General features: G+C 36.5%; 1 protein-coding gene across 1 annotated transcript in view; it reads right to left on the bottom strand.

Moving 5' to 3' along the window:
• Positions 1–24581, bottom strand: part of LOC109084266 (exostosin-1a-like) — an 81657-nt gene that overhangs the window by 37836 nt on the left and 19240 nt on the right. Inside the window, exons 3-7 of the mRNA XM_042777217.1 lie at positions 19344–19437; positions 15682–15789; positions 12454–12573; positions 4078–4210; positions 890–1008 (exon numbers count right to left, since the gene is read on the bottom strand). Of these exons, the coding sequence (XP_042633151.1) occupies positions 890–1008; positions 4078–4210; positions 12454–12573; positions 15682–15789; positions 19344–19437 (574 nt within the window). The remainder of the gene's footprint in view (positions 1–889; positions 1009–4077; positions 4211–12453; positions 12574–15681; positions 15790–19343; positions 19438–24581) is intronic.

Raw genomic sequence — 24581 nt, 5'->3', positions numbered from 1 at the left:
AGAGCGACATTCTGGCCCGGAACGCACATTTTCAAAGGAGAATAACTGACTGTAGCATTGTTTTTTCAGATGAACAATTACATTAACTTAGCATGTTTCTTAAATATCTGCAAACATATGGTATTTGTATGCTTTAGTAGAGTCAAAAACTTGACTTGACGAAAACACAGAAAACACTAGTTTATCAATAGATTATTAAAATGTTAATGCAGTTTAATCTTACTGTTTTTCCCTGACTCATTCATAATCATTACTTCTGCCGGTGTGCTGTGGCAAGCTTTATGCATGCACTTGAGCGCTTATTAGGCTATGTAGGCAATTAAAGGCTCATTAGAATAATTTAAATGGTTTAATAATAGACTTGCAATTAGTCGACTGATGCTTAAAATGAATGACTACTAGTTGACCAAAATAATATTTAGTCAAGGGCAGCCCTAATGGGGACCAAGAGGCTGGAAACTTAAAATGATAAAAGGCACCATAAAATTGATTTGTTATAGACTGATGTCTTGCAGTTCTCTTAAAGCACCAATTTGTGAATATGCTCATATTCAAATCGGGTAAATGAGATTTGAGAGCTACACTGATTTTTTTTTTTTTTTTATTTATTTTTTTTTAGTAAATAGAATAATGCTTTTGTCTTTTCCTCACAAAAAAAACATCAAAGGACTTGAAATATTATAAATATTATATTGCATAATATTATGCAATATTATGATTGATTGATGGATTGTTAAAAGCACAGAAATTGCTCTAAAGAAGAAAAAAGTCATATGAATTTGAAATGACTTGTGAGTGAAAAGTTTCCTTTAACCTGATGTACATTTGCAGTATAAATAATAATGGAAGAGTTGTCCTTGTGTCTCATTATTTGCTGTCATATTCTCACCTGTGCACAGAACTTGGACTTGGCGACCGCATGGATCAGTTTGAACATGGGCTGCTGTTGGGACTGTAGAGGTGTGACCGCTTGAATAACAGCTGTAAACTCCTGAGACGGACTCTTACCTGCAGAAATCACAAACGTAGATAGCAGAAATTACTTTAGCGCTTTTGTCTTTATTTGCTGGTGAATTTCTTTGCTTAAATCATGACGCACATAAAAATGCAGTTTTCACACACTGCGAACAGCAGATTAGCCTTAATGAAATCAGTCTTCAGCGGCATCAGCCTACGGTGTATAACATCTCTCTGCATCTGTATCAGTTTGCTTTATGGCAGCCGTTCAAAGAGAACACCTGTTTATCTTTGTTCCTCCGCAGGGATTCGCTTCATTTATCTACGTTTGCGACTGCAACTCCAGAAACCTGACAGCTACATTAAGTCTCTATTACACCACAATAAAGGTTACTACAAAGAAAAGAACGAAAAAAACAACCAGAGAGGATAAAACTAGTAAAATGAATTGATCAAAGCTGTGAAACTTTTTTTGGCGTAAAACAAAAGAAAAGTTCATAATATATCACGCAGTGATGGTAATTACGTTTAGCCAGAACATCTATTATCCCTACTTCCTCTCTGCAGAGACCCAAACTCCATAAAACAGAACAAAGCAAGAACATATGAACACAAGCACAGTCTGAAACAATTGAACAAACAGGCCACACACACAGACCACACAGAAACAAACCACACACACACACAAACACACTGAAACAGGCAAATCCACATGCACTTCTGGTTTGATTTTAAAACATATTATTTGAATGGTCCATCCACTAATTGTGGTCACATCTAGAAGTACAGTCAGAGGTCATTTGGTTCACAGTTGAACCACACACACACACACACACACACACTTACACACAAATTACACACAAAAAAAAAAGAAATAAGTGGTAGGTGGAGGATGTTGAAGATTTTCTCTCTTCTCTCGGCACGACTATTAAGGATCACAGCTTAATTAAAATACTAATCATGACAAAATATTAAAATTGCCATATTTGCTGTGATAAAAATATATATAATTACATGATTCATTAACCTTTAACCAATCAATGCATTAATTATTAAATCTCAAAATAAATATTTTTTTAACTGCAAAACAAAAGTATAATTACACAATTATTATATAATTATATAAAAGAGAAGTGCACTTAATTGCATTGAATGTGCATCTTAAAGTATAAGAATATATGTAAAAAAAAAAAAACTACTGTAACTGTACTACAATAACTAATTAACTAACTAAATAAATGGCACTTAAGTGTAAGTACTTTCAAAAAGTGTAATTCTGATTAGCTAAAACGTTTACATTAATTTATACTTAAGATTAGCATAAATGCTTGCCAGTACTTTTGGAAGGAGAGTTGAACCATTTTCAACTACTATAACTATATGTAAACTGTTTTGTCTTTTTTTTTTTTTGACTATATATTTCAACTACTACTAGTAATGTAGTGAAATAAGCTACTTTTTTTTTTCAACAGTTATACAACAACTCTCCCTGAGTTACAAATTACAAGTAACAATAATTCTGCATAACCTTGTTTTTTTTAAATTTTATTGTTTGTTTTTTTTTTTTATTTTTTTTATTGATTCTGGTCAGTAATAGCATTCAGTGGTCAAATATGTGATTCAATATCTAGTAATTTTGTAATGGAAGTTATTTTTTTTTTAATTTATTTTGTTCTTCCTTAACAGATGCTTTAATCTGCAAGTAAGTAAAAAAAAAAAAAAAAAAAAAAATATTGTTTCCTCATCTGATCAGATTTGGAGAAAGTTAGCATTACATCATTTGCTCACTAACTGAGTGAATGGGTGTCATCAGAATGAGAGTCCAAACAGCTGAAAAGAGAGGAGCAGAGCGGAGCAGAGCCCCCTTCTTGGGACTTACAGTACTGCTTTAATAACGCTTCCTCCAGTGAAAAAGTGTATCTCCATGTTGCCCTCTCACATCAAAATACACCAACATACTCATTTAGAGCTGTTTTCACTTGTTAACTGTCAGTCTTGTCAATTGATATATTGACATATTTCTCTCTTTATTCAGGCGAGATGACTTTTTCACTGGAGAAAGGGACAAAGCATTCATATTTTAGCTGGAAACAATAGTTTAAAAAGTTAAAAACGTCTTGATGAATTTGTTTAAATGTTTACAAACACACAGATTTTTACTTCACGAGACATTAATTATTGGACTTCTTGTGGATTATTGTGAATTTATTTATTTTTTATCAGCTGTTTGGACTCTCATTCTGACGGAACCAATTCACTGCAGAGGATCCATTGGTGAGTAAGTGATGTAATGCTACATTTCTCCAAATCTGTTCCAATGTAGAAACATACTCATCTACATCTTGGATGGCCTGAGGGTGAATAAGTGTTCCTTTAAAAACAACTATCTTGCATGTTCAGAAAAAAAACAAAAAGAACAAATTAAAAATAAAAATAAATAAAGTCTGAGCTGTGTACAACAGAACGTTATTATGTATGCAAGCCACAACATCTAAAATATTTACAAATGACTGTTTCAAGGAAGACAGGGACACAGCAAGCCATCGGCACTGGTAATGTTGGCCACAGGTGGCCAGATTTTTAAGTGTTGCACTGGCTGAGGAAATCATGCTGTATATCACACCACACTGAAGTTCTCTCAAGTTATGGCCACAGACAGGGAGTCTAAACTGCCCTGTCATCAAAATTATGGAAAGTGAGACTAACAACGCCTGTGACAGCAGAGAATAGACCATCTATCACTCCTGCAACACAAATTTACTGCTGACAAGTGAAGCCCAGGGACAAATCCACTACAGGACCCTATATGCACATGCAAACACACACAGGCCGGATTTAGGAAGGAATATGGCAGACACATATGTTCACGATTCACTATGAGATTACACACACACACACACACACACACACACACACACACACACACACACTGCTTGGAGGGAAGGAAGGATTTATCTGAGTTATGATTTCATTTTCACTGCAACAAAGTTTTATGGCATTGAGCCGAAGGTGGAGAACACACACACACACACACACACACACACACTGATTCTAACACACACACACACACACACACACACACACACACACACACACACACACACACACACACACACTCACCGAGTGTTGAGTAGTAGAAGGGAAAGAGGGTGAGGTCGCTGGAGAACTCAGGAAGTGCGTAGAGTCCTCCAGGCAAAGAATTCCACATCAACCTGCTCCTGGACATGTGTGTCCGTATCCTGTCATGGATAATCTGCAAAAAAACATTATTTACAAGTTACAATTACTATATGGGTGCTACGATGAACTAATCATGAAAAATGTTGCTTGTGAGTGCTCTCAAGCTTCTTGTGATGGCGCTTACATTACAACTACATCCAACATTATCTGCTGGAACGACACTCTAGTGAATGTGCGTATGACAGTTTGCGGAAGCTAGAGATTACGATTTATAAAGTTTTAAATATGGAGCCATGTGGAGCACTTCTTATGATGGATGGATGCACTTTATTGGACTTTTAATCTCAACACCCATTCACTGCCATTATAAAGCTTGCAAGAGCCAGAACATTTTTAAATATAACTTAAATTGTTTTCGTCTGAAAGAAGAAAGTCATATACACCTAAGATGGCTTGAGGGTGAGTAAATCATGGGGTAATTTTCATTTTTTGGGGGTGAACTATCCCTTTAAATGAATACATGACATACATTAACTGCATGAGTTGTATAATCTTAGAACTCTACATTTCTACCATATGGAGGTTACTTTGAAACAGTCACCTCTGATAAACATCACTCTTAATTGTAATATAGAAACATTATTTCCCAGAGACATTAAATAATTAAATGGTAAAAAACAAAAAACAAACAAACAAAAAAAACTAAATAATATTTTGACATCTTTTAGTAGGTGTTGTATTTTGTTTGTTCATATTTTAAACTGTTTATTCATTTTAATTAGACTTTTTATGATTTTATTAGGGAAACCCTGTTTTATAAACTAATCCTAGATTATAAACACACTATTGTGCATTGTTAAATAATGTTTGTTAATTGTAGTTAAATGGTAAAAACATTAGTACTTATATTAGAAATTAACATTAACCAAGTATCGTTCATTGTTAGTTCATGATACCTAATGCATTAACCAATGCAAGCAAATGTAAGGGTATTAAAAAAAAAAAATCTAATCAATAAATAAACATGTCAGACCATCTCTATCAGTCTATTCAGGCAACGCCTAGATAACATTCTCAACAGTATGCACACAGGCCTAACAACTTTCATTAATCCCATTTTATTACAACACTAATTAATCACAATCTGCTTCATGGGGTGTGTGAGATCTTTAATCTCAACAGTATGCACACAGGCACACACACACAAACACAAAACAACACACACACACACACACACACACACACACACACACCACACACACACACACACACACGCACACACACACACACACACACACACTTTTGTGTCCTGAGTCCTTCTCTAATGGGCTTGATTGGTTCTGCTCTTCCAAGTCTAGAAATGCACAAGCCAATTAGGATCAACTATGGTCTAATTAAAGAACCCTCATGTCAGGCAGCATGTGTGTTTGTGTATCTCTGCGCCTTTACATGTTTTAATGTGCTGTATGTGAAGTGTAGTGATTTTGTCATATCCACAAAGCATCTCGCTGGTCTTGTTCTGTCGAGCAGGGAAATGAACTCAACATGGCATATGTTCTAAAGCAAGTGCCAGTATGCGGGTCCATGGAGAGGGCATTTGATCCATGTGCTTAATTAGGCATTTATTGCTGCATGCACAAACACCCAAACACACACACACACACATACCACATGCATGACTGTTGAAAGACTCATTACATAATTTGTCAACATGGTATTGCGTGGACATTACAATGCACTAACTACCAGTCTATGCAGTACTGTAAATGGGCCTCTCAACAGAATGTTGCAGGGATGATGTATTTTTGTATCTTCTGGTTCCATCATCCTTAAGTCAATGAATTTTTTGAAAGGGTCTTTGAAAGGGTACATTTGTTTTTTTTTTACTTTATATTAAGATTAATTTATATTGCGATTATATTAAGGCTTCTTTATGAACAAAACATGTATGAATCATAAACTTTTGTTGGTCACAGAGCTTATTTTCTGCTTTAATCCAAAATCCAGTGGAAAATGCCATTTCTTTTTATTGTATAAAAACACTGTTGAATGAACCAGGGTGATGCCAGTCAGGCTGCATGGCCTATAAAAATGCATAATTTCTGCAGCTCTCTATCCCTGCATCCCATTGTTTATACTATCCATCCTAAATACTGTAGTATGTGAGTTTAGAATAAGTGTGTCTCTAAGCATACTATGTTGAAAAGAGTATGCCGGAAGTCCCCGGATGGTCTACTATTTCAGGACGATTTTTGAAGTATGGATCTGTGCACACTCTAATGGCTAATATTGCACACAATCCAGTCCATTGTATAATCCACCTGTTTGGCCATTAACTTTTAAAAGCATCTTTATGCAAAAAATATGAGCAGAGCTCTCCGCATAAAAAACCAACGGCTGACAGACCAACATTCTAATTCTTTTCTCTCCGATACATAAGGAAGTTAAATGAAATGAAATTTTAGTTTACAGTGATAAGCTGCGTGTAAAGAGCGTCAACTCTGGCTGTGTCAGGTCGACATGAAGGATGCTGACAAGTTTGGTTCCTCAAGGTCTCTGTGTCCCAGAGCAGCCTCTTTGGTGACACAGTCGTGAACATGGCCCAGCAGTTCTTGGCTGCAATGGAGTAGACTGGAGCAGTCCTGAAGTAATGCGACACGTCATGAGCATTCTGAAGTATTTTGATGTATCTGGATGTATGGTAGAATATGATAGGTATATGGATCAGTTGTGCATACACAGGGACTTGGTGCTCTCATAACTCAGCCGGTTGGGCCTTCGGGTCAACTGGGAAAAGAGCAAACTTTCCTCAATGCAGAGGATCTCTTTTCTCGGTATGGAGTTGGATTCGGTCAAGCATGCCTCACGGAGGGACGTGCTCAGTTGGTGTTGAATAGCCTGAATATGTTCAAGAGCAGGATGGCGGTCCCACTGGAACAGTTTCAGAGGCTCGTGAAGCATTTGGCAGCTGCAGCAGCAGTCACGCTGCTGGGGGTGCTTCATATGACACCACTTCAACACTGGCTCCATGGCTGAGTGCCGAGGTGGGCATGGCTATGCGACACTCACCAGGTCTAAGTCACACCGGTCTGCTGCCAAACCTTCACCCCATGGTAAGATCTTGCGTCTGTGCGAGATCAGGGAGGACGAGGAGCAGGTCCTGCTTGTGGCACCTTACTGCCCCACTCAGACCTGGTTCCCGGAACTAATGTTACTCGTGACAGCCCCTCCCTGGCAGATTCCTCTGAGGAAGGATCTACTGACTCAGAGAAGGGGCACCCTGTGGCACCCACCTCTAGACCTCTGGAAACTCCATGTCTGGTCCCTGGGTGGGAAGTGGAGGTTCTAGGTGACCTACCCCAGGGGGTAGTTTACACCATCACTTCGGCGAGAGCACCATCTACAACACTTATGCCTTGAAGTGGAACCTGTTCATCGAGTGATGTTCTTCTCATTGAGAAGACCCCCAAACATGCCCGATCAATGTCGTGCTGTCCTTTTTGCAGCAGGGGTTGGAGCGAAGGCTGTCTTCCTCCACCCTTAAAGTCTATGTTGTTGCGACTGCTGCTAACCCCGGCCCCATGGAAGAGAAGTCGGTAGGGTAGTATGACCTGGTCATCGGGATCTTTAGGGGTGCCAGAAGGTTAAATCCTCCCCGGCCCCCCTCTACACCCTCTTGGGATCTGTCTCTAGTGCTCAAAGCACTACAGCCAGGCCCATTTGAGCCTTTGCAGTCAGTTGAGCTGAAGTTTCTATCAAAGAAAATTCTGCTCATGCTTGCACTGGCCTCCATCAAGAGGGTAGGGGACCTGCATGCATTCTCGGTCAACAAATCATGCCTAGGGTTTGGGCCAGCTGACTCCCAGGTAATCCTGAGGCCCTGGCCCGGCTATGTGCCCAAGGTTCCCACTACTCCCTTCATGGATCAGTTGGTGAGCCTGCAAGCACTGCCCCTGGAGGAGGCAGACCCAGACCCAGCCCTAGCTTTGCTTTGTCCCGCCCAAGCCTTAAGATGGTACGTAGACTGGATGCAAACCTTCAGTACCTCAAATCAGCTCTTTGTCTGTTACGGAGGTCAGCAGAAGGAAAATGCCATTTCCAAGCAGAGGATGGCCCACTGGATAGTTGATGCCATCACCCTGGCTTATCAGGCACAGGGTGTGCCCTGCCAGCCCAGGGTGCAAGCACACTCTACTAGAAGTGTTGCATCCTCCTGGGCTCTGGCTCATGGCGCCTCACTGACATATATTTGTAGAGCTGCGGGCTGGGCACCCCCAACATGTTCGCTAGATTCTATAGCCTTCTTGTAGAACCGGTATCCTCTTGTGTTCTCACCTCAAATGGGTAGAAGCACTGAGAGGCCCCGGTTTAGTGTCGGCTTGCTAAAACCGCTCCAGAGAGTCTGTACTGTAGACCTTGTCAAGCTCCTCCATTCCCCTGGCAGCCAGACGTGGTGGAACGTCCAGCGCCAGGCCCTCACTCGATGAATCCTTGAGAACCGGTAGAGGGCTGGGTTTCATATGTAGAAACCTAAGTGGACCTGGTGTGCGTTGCACCTGCTGCCTTTTTATGCTCACACTGTGATCAGTGGCAACTGGATGCAAGCATCGCATGCCAATGTGCATTGGCTCATTTAGTTACACTCAAAGTGGATTGGTCTATCTAGGCGAGATCCCAATTCGTCGGTCATTACTGACGTAACGTCTCCATTCCCTCTTTCACAGAACAAGGGTTACATGTAACCAAGATGTTTTAATCCATTGATGCAACTGAAGTATTAATTATTTTAAACATTTTTCTGAAGTGCAAGTCATTTCTTTAGAAGTAAATCCTTTAAATGAGGAAAAAAATCTTTCTTTTTGTGAGTAAACTGAATCTTCTTTTTATGGTCTTTCTCTGAATCTCTCTGCAATTTGACTTTGATATGGAGAACTATGCTTCAGTCAGAAGCGGGGCAAATCCAGACATTGGGTTCAAGATTTCACACAACGTCATTCTGTTCAAAATGTTCATAGTGGAACAGAAGCGGGGATTGGGATAACTCCTGAAAGAGACCAGCCTCCGGGGCCAGAAAAGCACAGCATAAAAAAAAGTGTCTGTTCAGTGACAGGTCACATATTGTTTACTCATAGTCCCAGAATGTGTGACACAGGCTTTTTAATGAAGTTGAATTAAGATACTTTATTGCAGCAGTTCCTATATCTGGTAGGCTGCAACAAAAAGGAGTCACAATTCTATTCTCGTCACGGACAGCATATCAAAATCAAACATATTTTTGATTTTGCTTCAAATAACTTTTTTAGTTTATTGCATCTGTTTTTATTTTTTAGTGAACTATAATTATAGTTTTTTTTTTTAGTTATAAAAAAATATATAATCAGATTTAAGCAAATTTTAAAAGGGGGGTAAAAATAACATTTTTAAGCATTACATTTAACTACATTTTAATCATCATTTGTATTAAATATTATTTCAATATTCATATTAAATAATGATTCAGTTAAACAATTTGAAATACATATAATGCATTGGCAAATGGATACAGAAAAGTAACTGGCCAGTGCTTTTTAAAAGCAATTAAAAATAATTTAATAAACATGAATTGATTAAATTTTTACATACAGTTTTACATAAAGTTAGTATATTTATAATTTGAAAAGTGCTATTTATTCAAATTTTTTAAATTTTGAATTTGTATGTTCAGAATTAATTTCTTCATTTAATTAATTTTCTTTAGTTAATTAAAGTAGCACTTCTCAATAGCTGGGATCATGAAACAAACCAAAATTAAAATTTAATTCACATGTAATGTTATTATTGTTTTCATGGTAATTTGAAGGATGTTTTTTTAAATTACAGTTTAAAGACAGCTTTGACACTGTTTTGGGTAATTGCTTAATGTCCAGTGTAAAATCTGGGTTTTAAAGCAAAAACTGTTGTGTTCCACTGCTTATAGTAGACAGTTTTAGGAATTACAGCGGTATCTCTGATTCTGACCACTGTGGTGATATTTGGTGAATTTGGCAGAAATACAGCTCTCCTCTGTCTGCTTTCTGAACACATTTCTAGTCAGTCATATTTCTGGCAGTGACGTCTGGCAGATCTCAGTCTGGGCCTGCTATAAAAAGACTTGTCCAACACCTTGCTGAGATGAAGAGATACAGAAACCCAGCACAAAGTTTCCATTCCATCTAGCTGACCAAGGCTGGCCTGTACCCCGAGAGAAACTTCTCAAAGAGACGTGTGAGGGAATGAGTGAGGCAATGTTTGTGTAAATCCGTCTTCATTTTTATGTGTGTTGGAGAAGTCTGGAAAAGACCAAGTGTGTTTGATCATGGCAGGTATTATCTTCTTAAGTGTGACAGCAACTCATATTGAAAGCTTTTGAAAAAAATAGAAGACATCAGAGACAGAGAGATGGAGAGTGAGTGAGTGAGTGAGAGAGAGATAATAATAATATATAATAATAATAACACGATCCGCATTAATTATACAAATGACCTATACTGAGTGGAACTCCTGGAGATTTTATAGAAGAGCTATTGAGACTCATGATTTAAACTATACATAAATTTCATCATAAAAGTATGGTTATATCAGAAAATAGCCATATGTGAACTTACAATGCTTTTTTATTAAGCATACCCTTGTGAAAATGAAGTGTGCTTAATTGTATTAAATGTGCAATTTGGTGCACTTCAAAACTAAAAAGTGTATAAAAAAAAACTGTAATTGCAGATCATATACTGTTAATGAAATAAAATGCCACTTAACCATATAAAGAGAGTCCACTTTCATTAAATTGTTTCTTAAAACACTCAAGTACACTTTTAAAAAAAGTAAAACGTAAAGTACTTGATTAAAAATTTAATTGAAGTGTGTTACTTAATTCATTTAATATATTTTAAATGCACCAAATTGCAATTTCATCATTACAACTGTAATTACAAATATGTTTGAATACATGACATACAAGTTATGAGCATATATTTTAGTTTACCATTTGGCTTTAACCATATTTCAAATACAATATAGTATTGGATATCTTTATATTCAGTTTGCACATAAGTACATTCTTTTAAATACATTATATTATTTATAAGTAGCCTGCTCTTTTTAAAGGGGTCATATGATTAGATCTGTAAAGTTGCAAAGACTAAAGTCCCAAATCCAAAGAGATATTCTTTATAAAAGTTAAGTCAACCACACCCCCCTAAAACGGCTCATTCTAACACGCCCTCACAACTCTACATCACTATGTGGGAAGATTTGCATAACGCCGCCCAAATGTTCATGCAAAGAAAGGAGTAACATGTATTCTCTCTGTTGCTGCCGGTGCCAATAATGTACATTATATGGAAACAATAATATACATTATATGGAAAATAATGTTTTTTTTTTTATCCTTAAACCGCATAAACAAATTGCATTACACCAAATACACAAAATAATGTTCTTTTTAGCAGCATCATATGACCCCTTTAAAAGTATGCTAAAGTGTACTTCTTTATCACAATGGCAGCCCTACAATGCCAAACTTACGGAGAAATATAGACCACAAATAGCTACCCAATACTAACATAATGCTTATATAATTTTTAATAATTTATCAATCTATATGAAATTAGAAAATAGAAGCATTTTCAACAGTGGTCCCAGACTTTTGGATCCCAATGTATTCAGAAGTGATGACAGAATTAGTTGTAGAAAGAAAAAATAAAACAAGAAAAAGCGATATTTAAAAATTTCAGTGTTTCATTTTTAAGTCTTTTTTTTTTTTTTTACTTTCATATGATCCACTTTAGAACCATAACTAGAACTATAACCATAAAGTTTTAAAGATCACTCAAAGAGAATAGTGCAACACAGCTACAACTACGAGAAATGAGCGATTGTTTTCAAGCTGATGAATGATGAAGACGTGGATAGCCAATCAGAATCCTTTCTACTTTAAAGTGGGCAATGTAATTATGTTCACATAACATTATTGTCTGGTCTGAATGCTAATATACTTATTATCCTTTTTGTTTTTTGGTGTAAATGGGTCTTAAGAAAGAGTTACCAGTTTATTTCACACAAAAACTACAATTCTGCAATCAGAATTTTTTTTTTTTGGAGTGACACGAGAGTGAGTAAATGATGACAGAGTTTTCATTTTGGGTAAATTCGCCCTTTAAGTGAAAAAACAAACAAACAAAAAAAAAGGGACTGTACAAATGACATATCAGGCAGCTGGCAGGCCCTCATTCACACGTTTCCCCCAGTTCGACTCGTTTGGATGCAGCACATCTCTTTCTGCTGTAAGTGAGGACTAACCTCTAATGTGGTTAAGACTATCTTTGTGACGGAAGAGAAGTAGGCATCCCACAGGAACTGAGTCTGCTGCCGCAGTGCCAGGATTCTGTCTGAACCCACAGACCTGGTGATAGATGGAACCTGAGAGAGAGAGAGAGAGAGAGAGAGAGAGAGAGAGGGAGAGAGAGAGAGAAACAGATGTACTGTGTGTTTGTGTATTCAAAGATGCTTTAGTGGTCATTAGGAGTTTGTTCAACAGTCCAACTTTTGAGCTGTCTATGATTCAACCCACCTCGGCATTGAGTTTTCCACAATTTTACTGAAATGTTTAGTATTTTATCAAGATTATAGAAGCAATGCAGAAGTTGGACACTTTCAATAGCTAACATCCTCAATTACACTGTGACAGATTAATAAAACAATCCTATCTGAAATATGACAGACTGTTAATGTGTGAGCGGTGTATACTGTATTTTCATTTGTGTGCTTCATAGTTGCCTACAGGTTCTACAATGGAGCTTAAGTCTCATAGACATGACATTTTTCCAGTTCTCTCCAGAGTAAAATGCTTATTCAGCTTCAAAACTGTGGTGGCATTTTGAACACTAATATGTCAAAGAGATGGAACACAAAATAACCATTAATAAACTCCACATATTAAAAGGAATATAACTTTTCACGCCATACACAAAAGGTTTTTACACTATGACAATATAAAGATAAATTATTCAATTCTGAAAAAGTTATCTTTATAATATGGAGCTTAATATGTATTATTATTGTTATTATTATAAATGGGTCTTTATGAAAATAATTTTAGGAAGGAGGTAGCTTTGTATTTTGGTGTACTGATTTCTTTCTTTTTTTATATATATATATATATATATATATATATTTATATATTTATATATATATATATATATATATATATATATTTGTCCTACACTATGGCATTAATGGTTTAACAACAAATTGCAGTCATTGGTGAAATATGGGTATTTATGGGCATTAAATGCTACCAGAAAAAAAAAAAAAAGTAAAAAAAAAAATAGTAGCCCATCTGCTTCAGGGTTCGACGTGTTGTGTATTCAGAGATGGTATTCTGCATACCTTGGTTGTAAAGAGTGGTTTTTTGAGTTATTGTTGCCTTTTTTATTATCTATAACCAGTCTGCCCATTCTCCTCTGACCTCTGACATCAACAAGGCATTTTCGTCCACACAACTGCCGCTCTCTGGATATTTTCTCTTTTTCTGACCATTCTCTGTAAACTCTAGAGATGGTTGTGTGTGAAAATCCCAGTAGATCAGCAGTTTTTGAAGTACTCAGACCAGCCCATCTGGCACCAACAACCATTCCACGTTCAAAGTCACTTAAATCCCCTCTCTTCCCCATTCTGATGCTCAGTTTGAACTTCAGCAAGTCATCTTTACCACGTCTACAGGGGTTGGACAATGAAACTGAAATACTGGCCAAAATAGTGTTGGAGGTTTCATGGCTATATTTGCACATCCTGGTGGCCAATATTCAATGATTGCATGTTCCACCAGTAAGAGCAGAGTGTGAAGGTTGAATTAGCAGAGCAATAGCACAGCTGTACATAAAATATTGCAATGCACACAACATAATGAGAGACATATCAGAGTTCAAAAATGGACAAATTATTGGTGCGCATCTTGTTGGCGTATCTGTGACCAGGACAGCAAGTCTTTGTGGTGTATTGAGAGCCACAGTATCCAGGGTGATGTCAGCATACCACCATGAAGGACGAACCACATCCAACAGGAGTAACTGTTGATGCAAGAGGAAGCTTTCTGAAAGGGATGTCCAGGTGCTAACCTGGATTGTATCCAAAAAACATGAAACCACAGCTGGTCAATTCATTGCAGAATTAAATGTGCACCTCAGCTCTCCTGTTTCCACCAAAACTATTCGTTGGGAGCTCCGCAGGGTCAATATACATGGTCGGGCTGCTATAGCCAAACCTTCGGTCACATGTGCCAATGCCAAACGTCGGTTTTAATGGTGCCAGCAGTGGAAATCTTGGGTTGTTGACAATGTGAAACATGTATTGTTCGCTGATAAGTCCACCTTCACTCTCTTTCCCACATCTGGGAGAGTTAGGGTGTGGAGAAGCCCCAATGAAGCTTACCACCCGGACTGTTGCATGCCCAGAGTGAAGCATGGGGGTGGATCAGTGATGGTTTGGGCTGCAATATGATGGCATTCCCTAGGCCCAAAACTTGTGCTAGATGGGCGCGTCACTGCCAAGGACTACTTAACCATTCTGGAGAACAATGTGCACCCAATGGTTCAAGCATTGTACCCTGAAGGTGGTGCCTTGTATCAGGATGATAATGCACCAATACACACAGCATGATTGGTGACAGAGTGGTGACAGAGTGGTTTGATGAACATGAAAGTGAAGTTGAACATCTCCCATGGCCTGCACAGTCACCAGTTTTGAATATTATTGAGCCAGTTTGGGGTGTTTTGGAGGAGCGAGTCAGGAAACGTTTTCCTCCACCAGCATCATGTAGTGACCTGGCCACTGTTCTGAAAGAGGAATGGCTTAAAATCCCTCTGGCCACTGTGAAGGACTTGTATCTATCATTCTGAAGAAGAATTGATTAAGTATTGGACGCAAAAGGAGGCTCTACACCATACTAATAAATTATTGTGGTCTAAAACCAGGTGTTTCAGTTTCTTTATCCAAGCCCTGTAGATGCATAAATGCATTCCTGCCATGTGATTGGCTGATTAAAAATGTAAAAGATCAGATCTTTTTAAAAGTTAGAAGAGACCTAATTAATTGTGTCATGCTAAAATATGAAGATATCAATTGTCTCTTCAAATGGAAGCTAATTTCTCCATCTGTATTTTGGGGAAAAAAAAGGCTTGATTGATTAAAAGCTTGGGGAAAGGTGTGATACAATTCTTTCTTACTCTTAAAACATCCTGGGATTAATTGCTCTGTTCTCTTTTTTTTCCTCATGAGAATTTTAGCAGCATTTAATTAAAGCTCCCTTTAGAAAAATGTGGAAAATAGCAGGATTTTCAGTCTGCTGTTAAGAGGAATGATTGAGCTCTTAAAACAAATTATATAGTAATGTGATCTCATTATTATAAAGAAGAATATGTGTTTGTTAGTGTTTTGGGGGGGGTTATGCACTGATGGTCTGATGCGAATGTGTGTGTGTGTGTGTGTGTGTGTGTGTGTGTGTGTGTGTGTGTGTGTGTGTGTGTGTACCTGCAGCAATAATCTCTCATCTCCAATGATGGCCGCTTTACTCCAGTCAATGACCTCTGAGAAGGGCAGCTCCCATCCATTACTTAGCAGTACAGGAATACAGGCCGCCTGCAGAACACACACACACACACACACACACACACACACACATACAGATACACACACAGACACACACACACACACACACACACACACACACACACCCATATCAAATCATCAGCTCTCTACACAACTACCGCCAACAACTGTACAACACTTTCACTGTGTTCATTTCAATTGATAAACTGTTGAAATAATGTTATTTCTTTCATGAGCTTTTTTCATTTGCTAGTAGATTCTAACGTGCTCTAACAAATTCTAAAGTTCCCACCAACTTCCATTATATGGAGAAAAAATACAATAGCAGTAAATGGAAACCGAATAAATACTGTAACATTTTTTTTTTTTTATAATAATTAATTTATCTTTATGGTACTAGTCATGGTTTCTTGCACCACAACTATCATAGATTTTTATGGTAATTTTTAACACTCTAACATTGTTTTCCAAACCAGTCAGTCAGGCGGTGTCTTCCACTGAATGTTTATTTTTATGGTATTAGTTTTAGTTTGGAATTGAATGAATGAGACGTATTTAATGTCATAAATAAAACCAAGCCACATATTTAAAATGTGAAGAACCAGAAACTGCACAATGTTTGGCTACTTTCCTTCTATTTTGTTTAATTTTTGAAATGCATTTCCTATTTTCATGTTATTCTGATTATAGGGTAGAGTTGTTATAGAGTTATTATTGTTTTCATAGCACACTGATGTCATTTATTTAATTATTCATTTATTTAATTAATTAATTCATTCATTTAGTTAATTATTATTGTTAATAATAACAACATCATGAGTAAACGTAATAAATAAATAATAAAAATGCTGGCTGGCCTCATCTACCTAAAGTCTGAATTTATCAAGTCAAATCAAATCAAATCAAATTAAATCAAATCATATTAATAAAAAACAGAATTTTGATGTTTAGGGGTGGGTAAAACTGAATTGTCAACGCCAAAATAATAAGTAAAATAAGTTGCAGGTATCTCTGCTGAAATTATATCCTGTTTAGGTCATTAGAAAAAAGTAAAATAAGTTGCAGCGAGGAGGAGACAAGAGAGAGAGAGAGAGAGAAACAGAGAGAAACAGAAAAACATTATCAGCAAACTCCATGTGGAGGATTTACTGACAAATACATTTTTGAACTTAAATGTGTATAAATTAGCAATTTCATTTGATTTCATATGATTTGATTTTTTTTTCATATATATATATATATATATATATATTTTTTTATATTTTATATTATATATCTCTTTTTTTTTTTTTTTTGCATGAGCAGATTGTTCTCAAAGGTGGATGGAACAATTTGTAATGAAAAGTAAGACTATAGTGAATTTAACTAAACAGCAATCTCGATTGCATCCAAACGTTACAACACGTTACACACATCCTAACAAAACAAAAACTATTTATGCACACCATTTAAATGATAGATTTGTATAATTCAGGGAGGCAAGTAGTATTATGGATGGGGCTGTTTATAACGTCCAGACTGCACCTGACCATCCAGGAATCAAAGGTGACAGTCATATGGAAGACTTAAGGAGGTTTGTGCCAGATATCAGGAGTGAGGCAGAGACCACAGCTTTGGTAATCCCACCTGACCTTTCACACAAACACCTTCCTTCCACACACACATACATGGTCACACAGTCCTGACTGCTCTTCTTCCATGTTTAAATGGAGATGGTTGACAACAGAAGGACTGCCCCACATGCACCAGCATCTAAAAGCCTTTTGATGTCACTTTTCAAAGTGCTCCCATCAGAGAGCACAACACTGCCTCACACAACTGCTGGAGAGATGTGAAAAATACTGAGGAAATTCAAACACCCTGTGATTACCTCCCATATCTGACTGACAAATATCCGTTTTGACTGGCTAAAGATGGGAACGTCTTCAGTGGCAGCATATGGACACATTTTTATGGATCCACTTTTTGACTTTATGCAACTCTTTCCTTATTAGAGGATGGAACTTTCTCATAAAGTGAACTTCATAATTATTAGATGCTTTTCAGAGAGTAAGTAACACATGGACTGCTATAAATATGTATCTGCAGTCACTAACATTTGTACCACAAAGCCTTACTACTGTCACATTCAGTTCACATTTGAGGACTCTTATTTTGATGTTCTTTTCTTTCTTTGTACCTTCACGTTTAGTTCATATATTTAGTTCCTGGCTGTGGCCAAAATCGCATACTCTCTTGAGCAGATGTTTATTTATTTAAGTAATTACTTCACAACCACTAAAAAGTATGTTCTATTTATTATGAGTGTGTGTAGTATGAATGTAATGTCGATGTACTACATTCGCCATGTTTTCATGAGATAGTAAAGTGTCCATCATACGCACACTTCAGAAACTCGCCGGAAGTAGAAAGTCATCTGAGTACTTTTTGCATAATCTTTTATGAGTACTGTAAATTTGAACATACTTTTGTAGCATACTATTTTTCCACATACTACTATAAAGTAGATAAGTGTACAATTTCAGATGCAGCAACTGTTTCTTGTGTTTCCATGAGTTCTAATATGTTCTCTTTGGTTGCCATAGTTACTATTATGTCCCATACCTGTCTCTAGTTTGGTTCATTACTGTGTATTTAAATCATGCTCATTCTGCCGTTCTGTGGTGGTTACTATCTTTGCTGTTGCATTTGTCTTTTGCCTTCTTCAGTTGAATTTCTTGTTGTTTTTTGTTCATTTTAACTAAATGAATCTAAGCGGCATTTAGATCCACTCTCCTTGCCTGCCTGCAGCTATGACACCTATCATGTTTTTAACTATTATTTATTAAATGTTTTATTTATTTATTATTTATCCATTTACCAACATTCTTTAAACAGAAACAAAATGATATTTACCTAGGATGCATTCATTTAATTAAAAAATATGGTAAACTTTATAATGTTCCAAATTAATATTTATGAATTTATTCAAACTCTCTGTTCATCTTAGAATCCTCCATGTGCAGCACTAACTGATTCTGTTTTATGACAGTCAGCTATTAATATACTCAGCTAAAGTTTCATCTCATGCTTTCTGCATCACTACCCATAGGTGTTATTGACTTGTAGGCTGCTTTTCACAAACTTTACTGTTCACAGAACAGCTCAACACCCCAAACTTAGATTAAAATGATTGCTTAATTGGTATCACAAACATCAAAAATAAAATATATTGCACAAAAGTTATGATGGTAGACACAGTGAACTGATTTTTTTCTATAAGAAAATAAGATGTGAAATTGCTGCACTACCCCAGAGTAGAGAACGCAACTAATGAATAACCACACACACACACACACAGAGAGAGAGAGAGAGAGAGAGAGAGAGAGAGAGAGAGAGGTTTATTAATAGTTCTCTTCACCTCTCCTCTTCAATATAAGAATCATCTCTGGGTGTTTTTGAAAAGATGACAGAATGTCAATATCAATAACCTCTACGTCAGGGTAGTGCAACCTCAGGGCTCCAAATGGCTGAGCCTTAAAAACATTCAGGCCAATCAAAAACACTGTTATGAAAGGAAGTATGGAAACTTCAGAGTCACCAACCTGCAGGGCCTCTAGAAAGCGGAAGGACCCGAGCCGCCTGCCCCGAGGAACAAGGCAAAAACTGGAGTTGTGTAGCAGCTCTTGGTAATCAAACCTGTGGACACAAAAATAAACAAAAAATAATAATTCAGAAATCAGAATCTGATCATTAAAAATGGATACAAGGGCATCTTGATTTACATTTTCTACTTCATTTTCTTAAACTTGTCTGTTGACCTTGAATAAAAGCTGAGAATGATTTACACACTGGCGCATACTCATGCACCAAATGCACACACAAGTGGCCAAAAGTGGGTAGGGCTAATGGTGAAAACAATCTCCAAATCACCAAACAGCAATCATTCATGAGCATGTCCACAACCACACAACCATCAATATTACTGTTCAACAAATTACTTACAGTATAAATATACTATAGGCCAGTGGTACTCTATGTATTGGAAACTGGACGTGTAAAAGTTATATTACATAAATTAATTACTTAATGAATATAAAGTTGTGCCAGGCTCTAGAGACCTCATTAGTTAACCTTAGTTAATGCATTAACATTCACAATGAGCAATAGCTACATTTGCTACAGAAGTTATTAATATTTGTTAAAAAATACAAGTCTTAGTTCATGTTAGCTCATTAAATAACAGTTGCAACTTTAGATTTTAACGTGTTATAAAATATTGGAATATCTAAGATTAATGAATGTTCAGAAGAATTTTTCATTGGCAGTTTATGTTAACTAATGTATTAACTAATGTTAACTAATGAAGCCCTAATGTAAAGTGTGAACGAACAATAAAGAATCAAAACACTTTCAAAAAAATATCTAGGGCATGTTGTAGTCCAGATAAATTTTTTAAAAAAAGTTTGAAAATGAATAGCCTATGAAGTCTATATATTTAAATATTTGGTGATGAACACCATTGCAAATCCAAAAATCTGAATGGCTATTTAAATCTATTTTAATACATTTTAGAAAGTAGTGCAGCTGCTTTATTTATGGGGTTTCCAGGGTAACGGCTGAATTTTCTGCAGTTTAGCGCCATCTACTGTCAGAGAGTGAATGTGCTTGTGTGTTCCCCCATGTGCTTCTAATGCACGCTTGTTTACATCAGAGTGGCACACAGGTCTTTCAAGCAGCATACAGTGGTGTTGTGAATTTTCACCAGTTGATGGGAAAAGTATTCTTAAAATGCATCCCAAATTCAGAATAGAGTGGCACACAGGTCTTACAGTGGCATACAGCGGTGTTGTGACGCATTAACCGATATCGTGCATTGTCTATTTATAGTGATATATTATTACCGAATACCGGCACTTGTCTAATTATATTATATTATATTATATTATATTATATTATATTATATTATAAATGATACCACCATTAAATAAATATATTTTTTTATAAAAAAAATAAAATTTTCAAGTAATACAGTTTATAAAAGTTTTAACAGAGAAAGACATATGAATAGGTAATAAAAAAAATGTAAATGACTCAGTATTACCATTTATACAACACTTATACAAGCAATATCAGTGAGGCTAAGTGTGCGATATGCTAGGTACGCAACACACTTACAATCGTACTGTTGTTCTGACTACAGCCAAATCTCAGCTGTGCTGATATTCAGTACAGCAGCACTCTTGCTCATTTAATGTTGCTTAATTAGCCTGACCATAAGTTTATTATGGTGACCGAATTCAGTTCATTAATATCTGATCTGTGGTCACAGGTGTGTGACCGCTATTTACGACGATGCAGCTCATCTAATCAGATCTCGGAGTCTGATGCGTTTTATTATATTAAGATCACACAATAAACATACTGGGAGTGAAAAATCAAGATGAAGCTGAAGATGGAGGGATGGCAGGGAGAGATCCTGTTATTTGCTCTCTCCTTCTGTTCTGACAGTCAGCCTTAATCTGGCTAGAGCTCACTCTCCTCTATTTAATTCTCTTATAATTACTGCATCTCTCTTTCTCTCCCTTTCTCTCCTCTATTATCACTATCCTGCACAAGCAATTCAGCCAATAGGTGGTAGTCTATTAATAGTCTTCTTTTGAACTTTTTCTCTTTCTCCTCATGTGATGCAGGATTATTATCATTTACTAAAAACAAACAAAATAAATAAATAAATAAATAAATAAATAATTTGGAATAAAAAAAACATTAAGTGAAATAAAATCTTAAAATATATTTTATTATAAAATTTATTTTAATATTACTTTTATTTTATTTCAGCTAAATGTCGAGGCAACTTTTCTTAATTTTTAGTTTAAGTATAATTAAATACTAAATAAACTAAATTTAAAATCTGCCAAATGCATTAATATGTAAAATGTAAAAATGCAACTATATAAACATATTTAAAATATGCAACTAAATTAATTTATTTAAAAGAAGAAAAGGAGGCAAAAGCAGAAACAAAAACAAATAAATAAAATCACAAAAAGACAATACAAAATTACTTTTAAAACTTTAATTAAAAACTAATTCAAAATATTAACAAAAATCATTATTGTAAAACTATGATAGAAGTAGCACTGACGTGAAGTTATGTGGTATATTTTTGCAGTCATGAAATTTTATATATATAGTATGTTAAGATTGCAATTATGTTATTTTAGTAGATTTATTTTATAAAATAAGACATTTTTGTGTGTGTTTATTTTTGTAAAACTATGCTAAAATAGTTTCAATATATATTTGAGTTATTTTGAATTCACTTTTGATGATCAAAATCAGTTGGAGGACAGCATTAAAAATGATTGACAGGTCGAATGTGACAGTCGCGCTCTATAGCACACTGTCAGGGGGTTATTCAGGAGCCATAAACACAATCTGTCTCTGTCATTCAGGTATATGACTGCATTACTGAGCCTCACACACCTACACATTTCTACTTATGCATGCACACACATACTGAAACCCAAACACATTGAAATATTTGATTTGCTTTCACAAGGATACTGCCAAAATGCTCTACATGCTGGTGGGTTGAAATGCAATCTCTCCTTAGTCATGTTGTATGCAGCTCTTCCCTCAGTCAACAAACTTCACAAGAATTGTGATCACAACAATTCTCCAAAACTTGTAAGAAAGAGAGTCTAGACATCTGAGATTGCTTGCCCTGCAAGTTTGTGCTGAAACTGTTGGTGCTATAAGCAGCAGAGTTGTACAAATCACTTTGGGACTCGTTTTCTCAAAGATCAAACCTTCTGGCCCCTTGCTGTGTCGAATAAGGGTCTCCAACAAGAAGACTGGACATCCCTTTCACTAGACTGCAAATGCTACAATAACATTCTCTCTCTCGATCTCAAAAACGGGAGCTGTCAATTAATTAAAACATAACATTGCAATTAAATGAATTACATGGTGGTGTTTAGACCAAGATAAGTACTGCAACAAATAAAAACTTTACTTTTTTTTTCGCTCTTCTGTGTCAGCCGCACTACACTGATGCGCTGTTTTCTTTCAAACCAAAGTGTAAATACATGCAGAAAACGTATCCTTGTGGCGCGGCTGACACAGTATAGCGTACGCTGCCTGCGTCCAGCTCATATTTTCCAAAATGCCGCTACGGTGATGTGGGGAGAGACAGAGGAGAGGAATTGTTGAATAAAGTTGTTATTTTTGTTTTCCTCGTGTATAAAAAGTATTCTCGTTGCTTCATAACGTTATGGTTGAATCACCCTCATGTCGTTCCAAACCCGTAAGACCTCCGTTCATCTTCGGAACACAGTTTAAGATATTTTAGATTTAGTCCGAGAGCTTTCTCTTCCTACATTAAGAATGTATGTACGGTATACTGTCCACGTCCAGAAAGGTAATAAAAACATCATCAAAGTAGTCCATGTGACTTCAGAGGGTCCGTTAGAATTTTTTGAAACATCGAAAATACATTTTGGTCCAAAAATAGCAAAAACTATGACTTTATTCAGCATTGTCTTCTCTCCCGGGTCTATTAGGAGCGCGTTCACAGCACTGCAGTTTAGTGATATCCGGTTCGCGAACGAATCACTCGATGTAACCGGATCTTCTTAAACCAGTTCACCAAATCGAACTCAATCGTTTGAAACGGTTCGCGTCTCCAATAAGCATTAATCCACAAATGACTTAAGCTGTTAACTTTTTTTTAATGTGGCTGACACTCCCTCTGAGTTCAAATAAACCAATATCCCGGAATAATTAATTTACTCAAAGAGTACACTGACTGAACTGCTGTGAAGAGAGAACTGAAGATGAACACCGAGCCGAGCCAGATAACGAATGAAAGATTGATGTCAAACCCATCGTTTCATCACAATTTCACCATCAAGTTAGGCACATCAACCATAACTCCTTCAAAAACGGCCAGAAACCTTGGAGTTATGATTGATGATCAGCTAACTTTCTCAGACCACATTGCTAAAACTGTCCGGTCCTGCAGATTTGCTTTATTCAACATTAAGAAGATCAGGCCCTTTCTTTTGGAACATGCTGCACAACTCCTTGTTCAAGCTATTGTTCTGTCCAGGCTTGACTATTGCAACGCTCTCTTGGCAGGTCTTCCAGCCAGTTCTATCAAACCTTTACAATTAATCCAGAACGCGGCAGCAAGATTAATTTTTAATGAGCCCCAAAAAGAATACACGTCACACCTCTATTTATCACTTTGCACTGGCTACCAATAGCTGCTCGCATAAAATTCAAGGCATTGATGTTTGCCTACAAAACCACCACTGGCTCTGCACCCTTTACATGTATTCATTACTTCAGACTTATGTGCCCTCTATAAGCTTGCATTCTGCAAGTGAACATCGCTTGATTGTGCCATCCCAAAGAAGCACAAAGTCACTTTTACGGACTTTTAAATTAAATGTTCCCTCCTGGTGGAATGACCTGCCCCAACTCAATCCGAGCAGCTGAGTCCTTAGCCATCTTCAAGAATCGGCTTAAAACACATCTCTTCCGTCTTTATTTGACCCTCTAACTTTTTCACTCACTATTCTAATTCTATTTAAAAAAAAAAAAAAAAAAAAAAAAAATTTTAACTACTTTCTAATCTTTTTGTATTCTATCTATTTTCTTTTCATTTATTATACAATTATAAAAAAAAGACCTCTAACACTAGCTTGCTCTATTCTTTTTCAATTCTATCTGTTTTCTTTTTATTTATTATATTATTTAAAAGCCCTTGCTTCGTATACTGTGTTTAGGCTAACTGAGACTTGTTATAGCACTTATATATCATTGCTCTTTTG

This window comes from Cyprinus carpio, chromosome A20 (genome assembly GCF_018340385.1).
Source record: "Cyprinus carpio isolate SPL01 chromosome A20, ASM1834038v1, whole genome shotgun sequence".
Lineage (NCBI taxonomy): Eukaryota > Metazoa > Chordata > Actinopteri > Cypriniformes > Cyprinidae > Cyprinus > Cyprinus carpio.
This window is presented reverse-complemented; position numbering and strand designations above follow the sequence as displayed.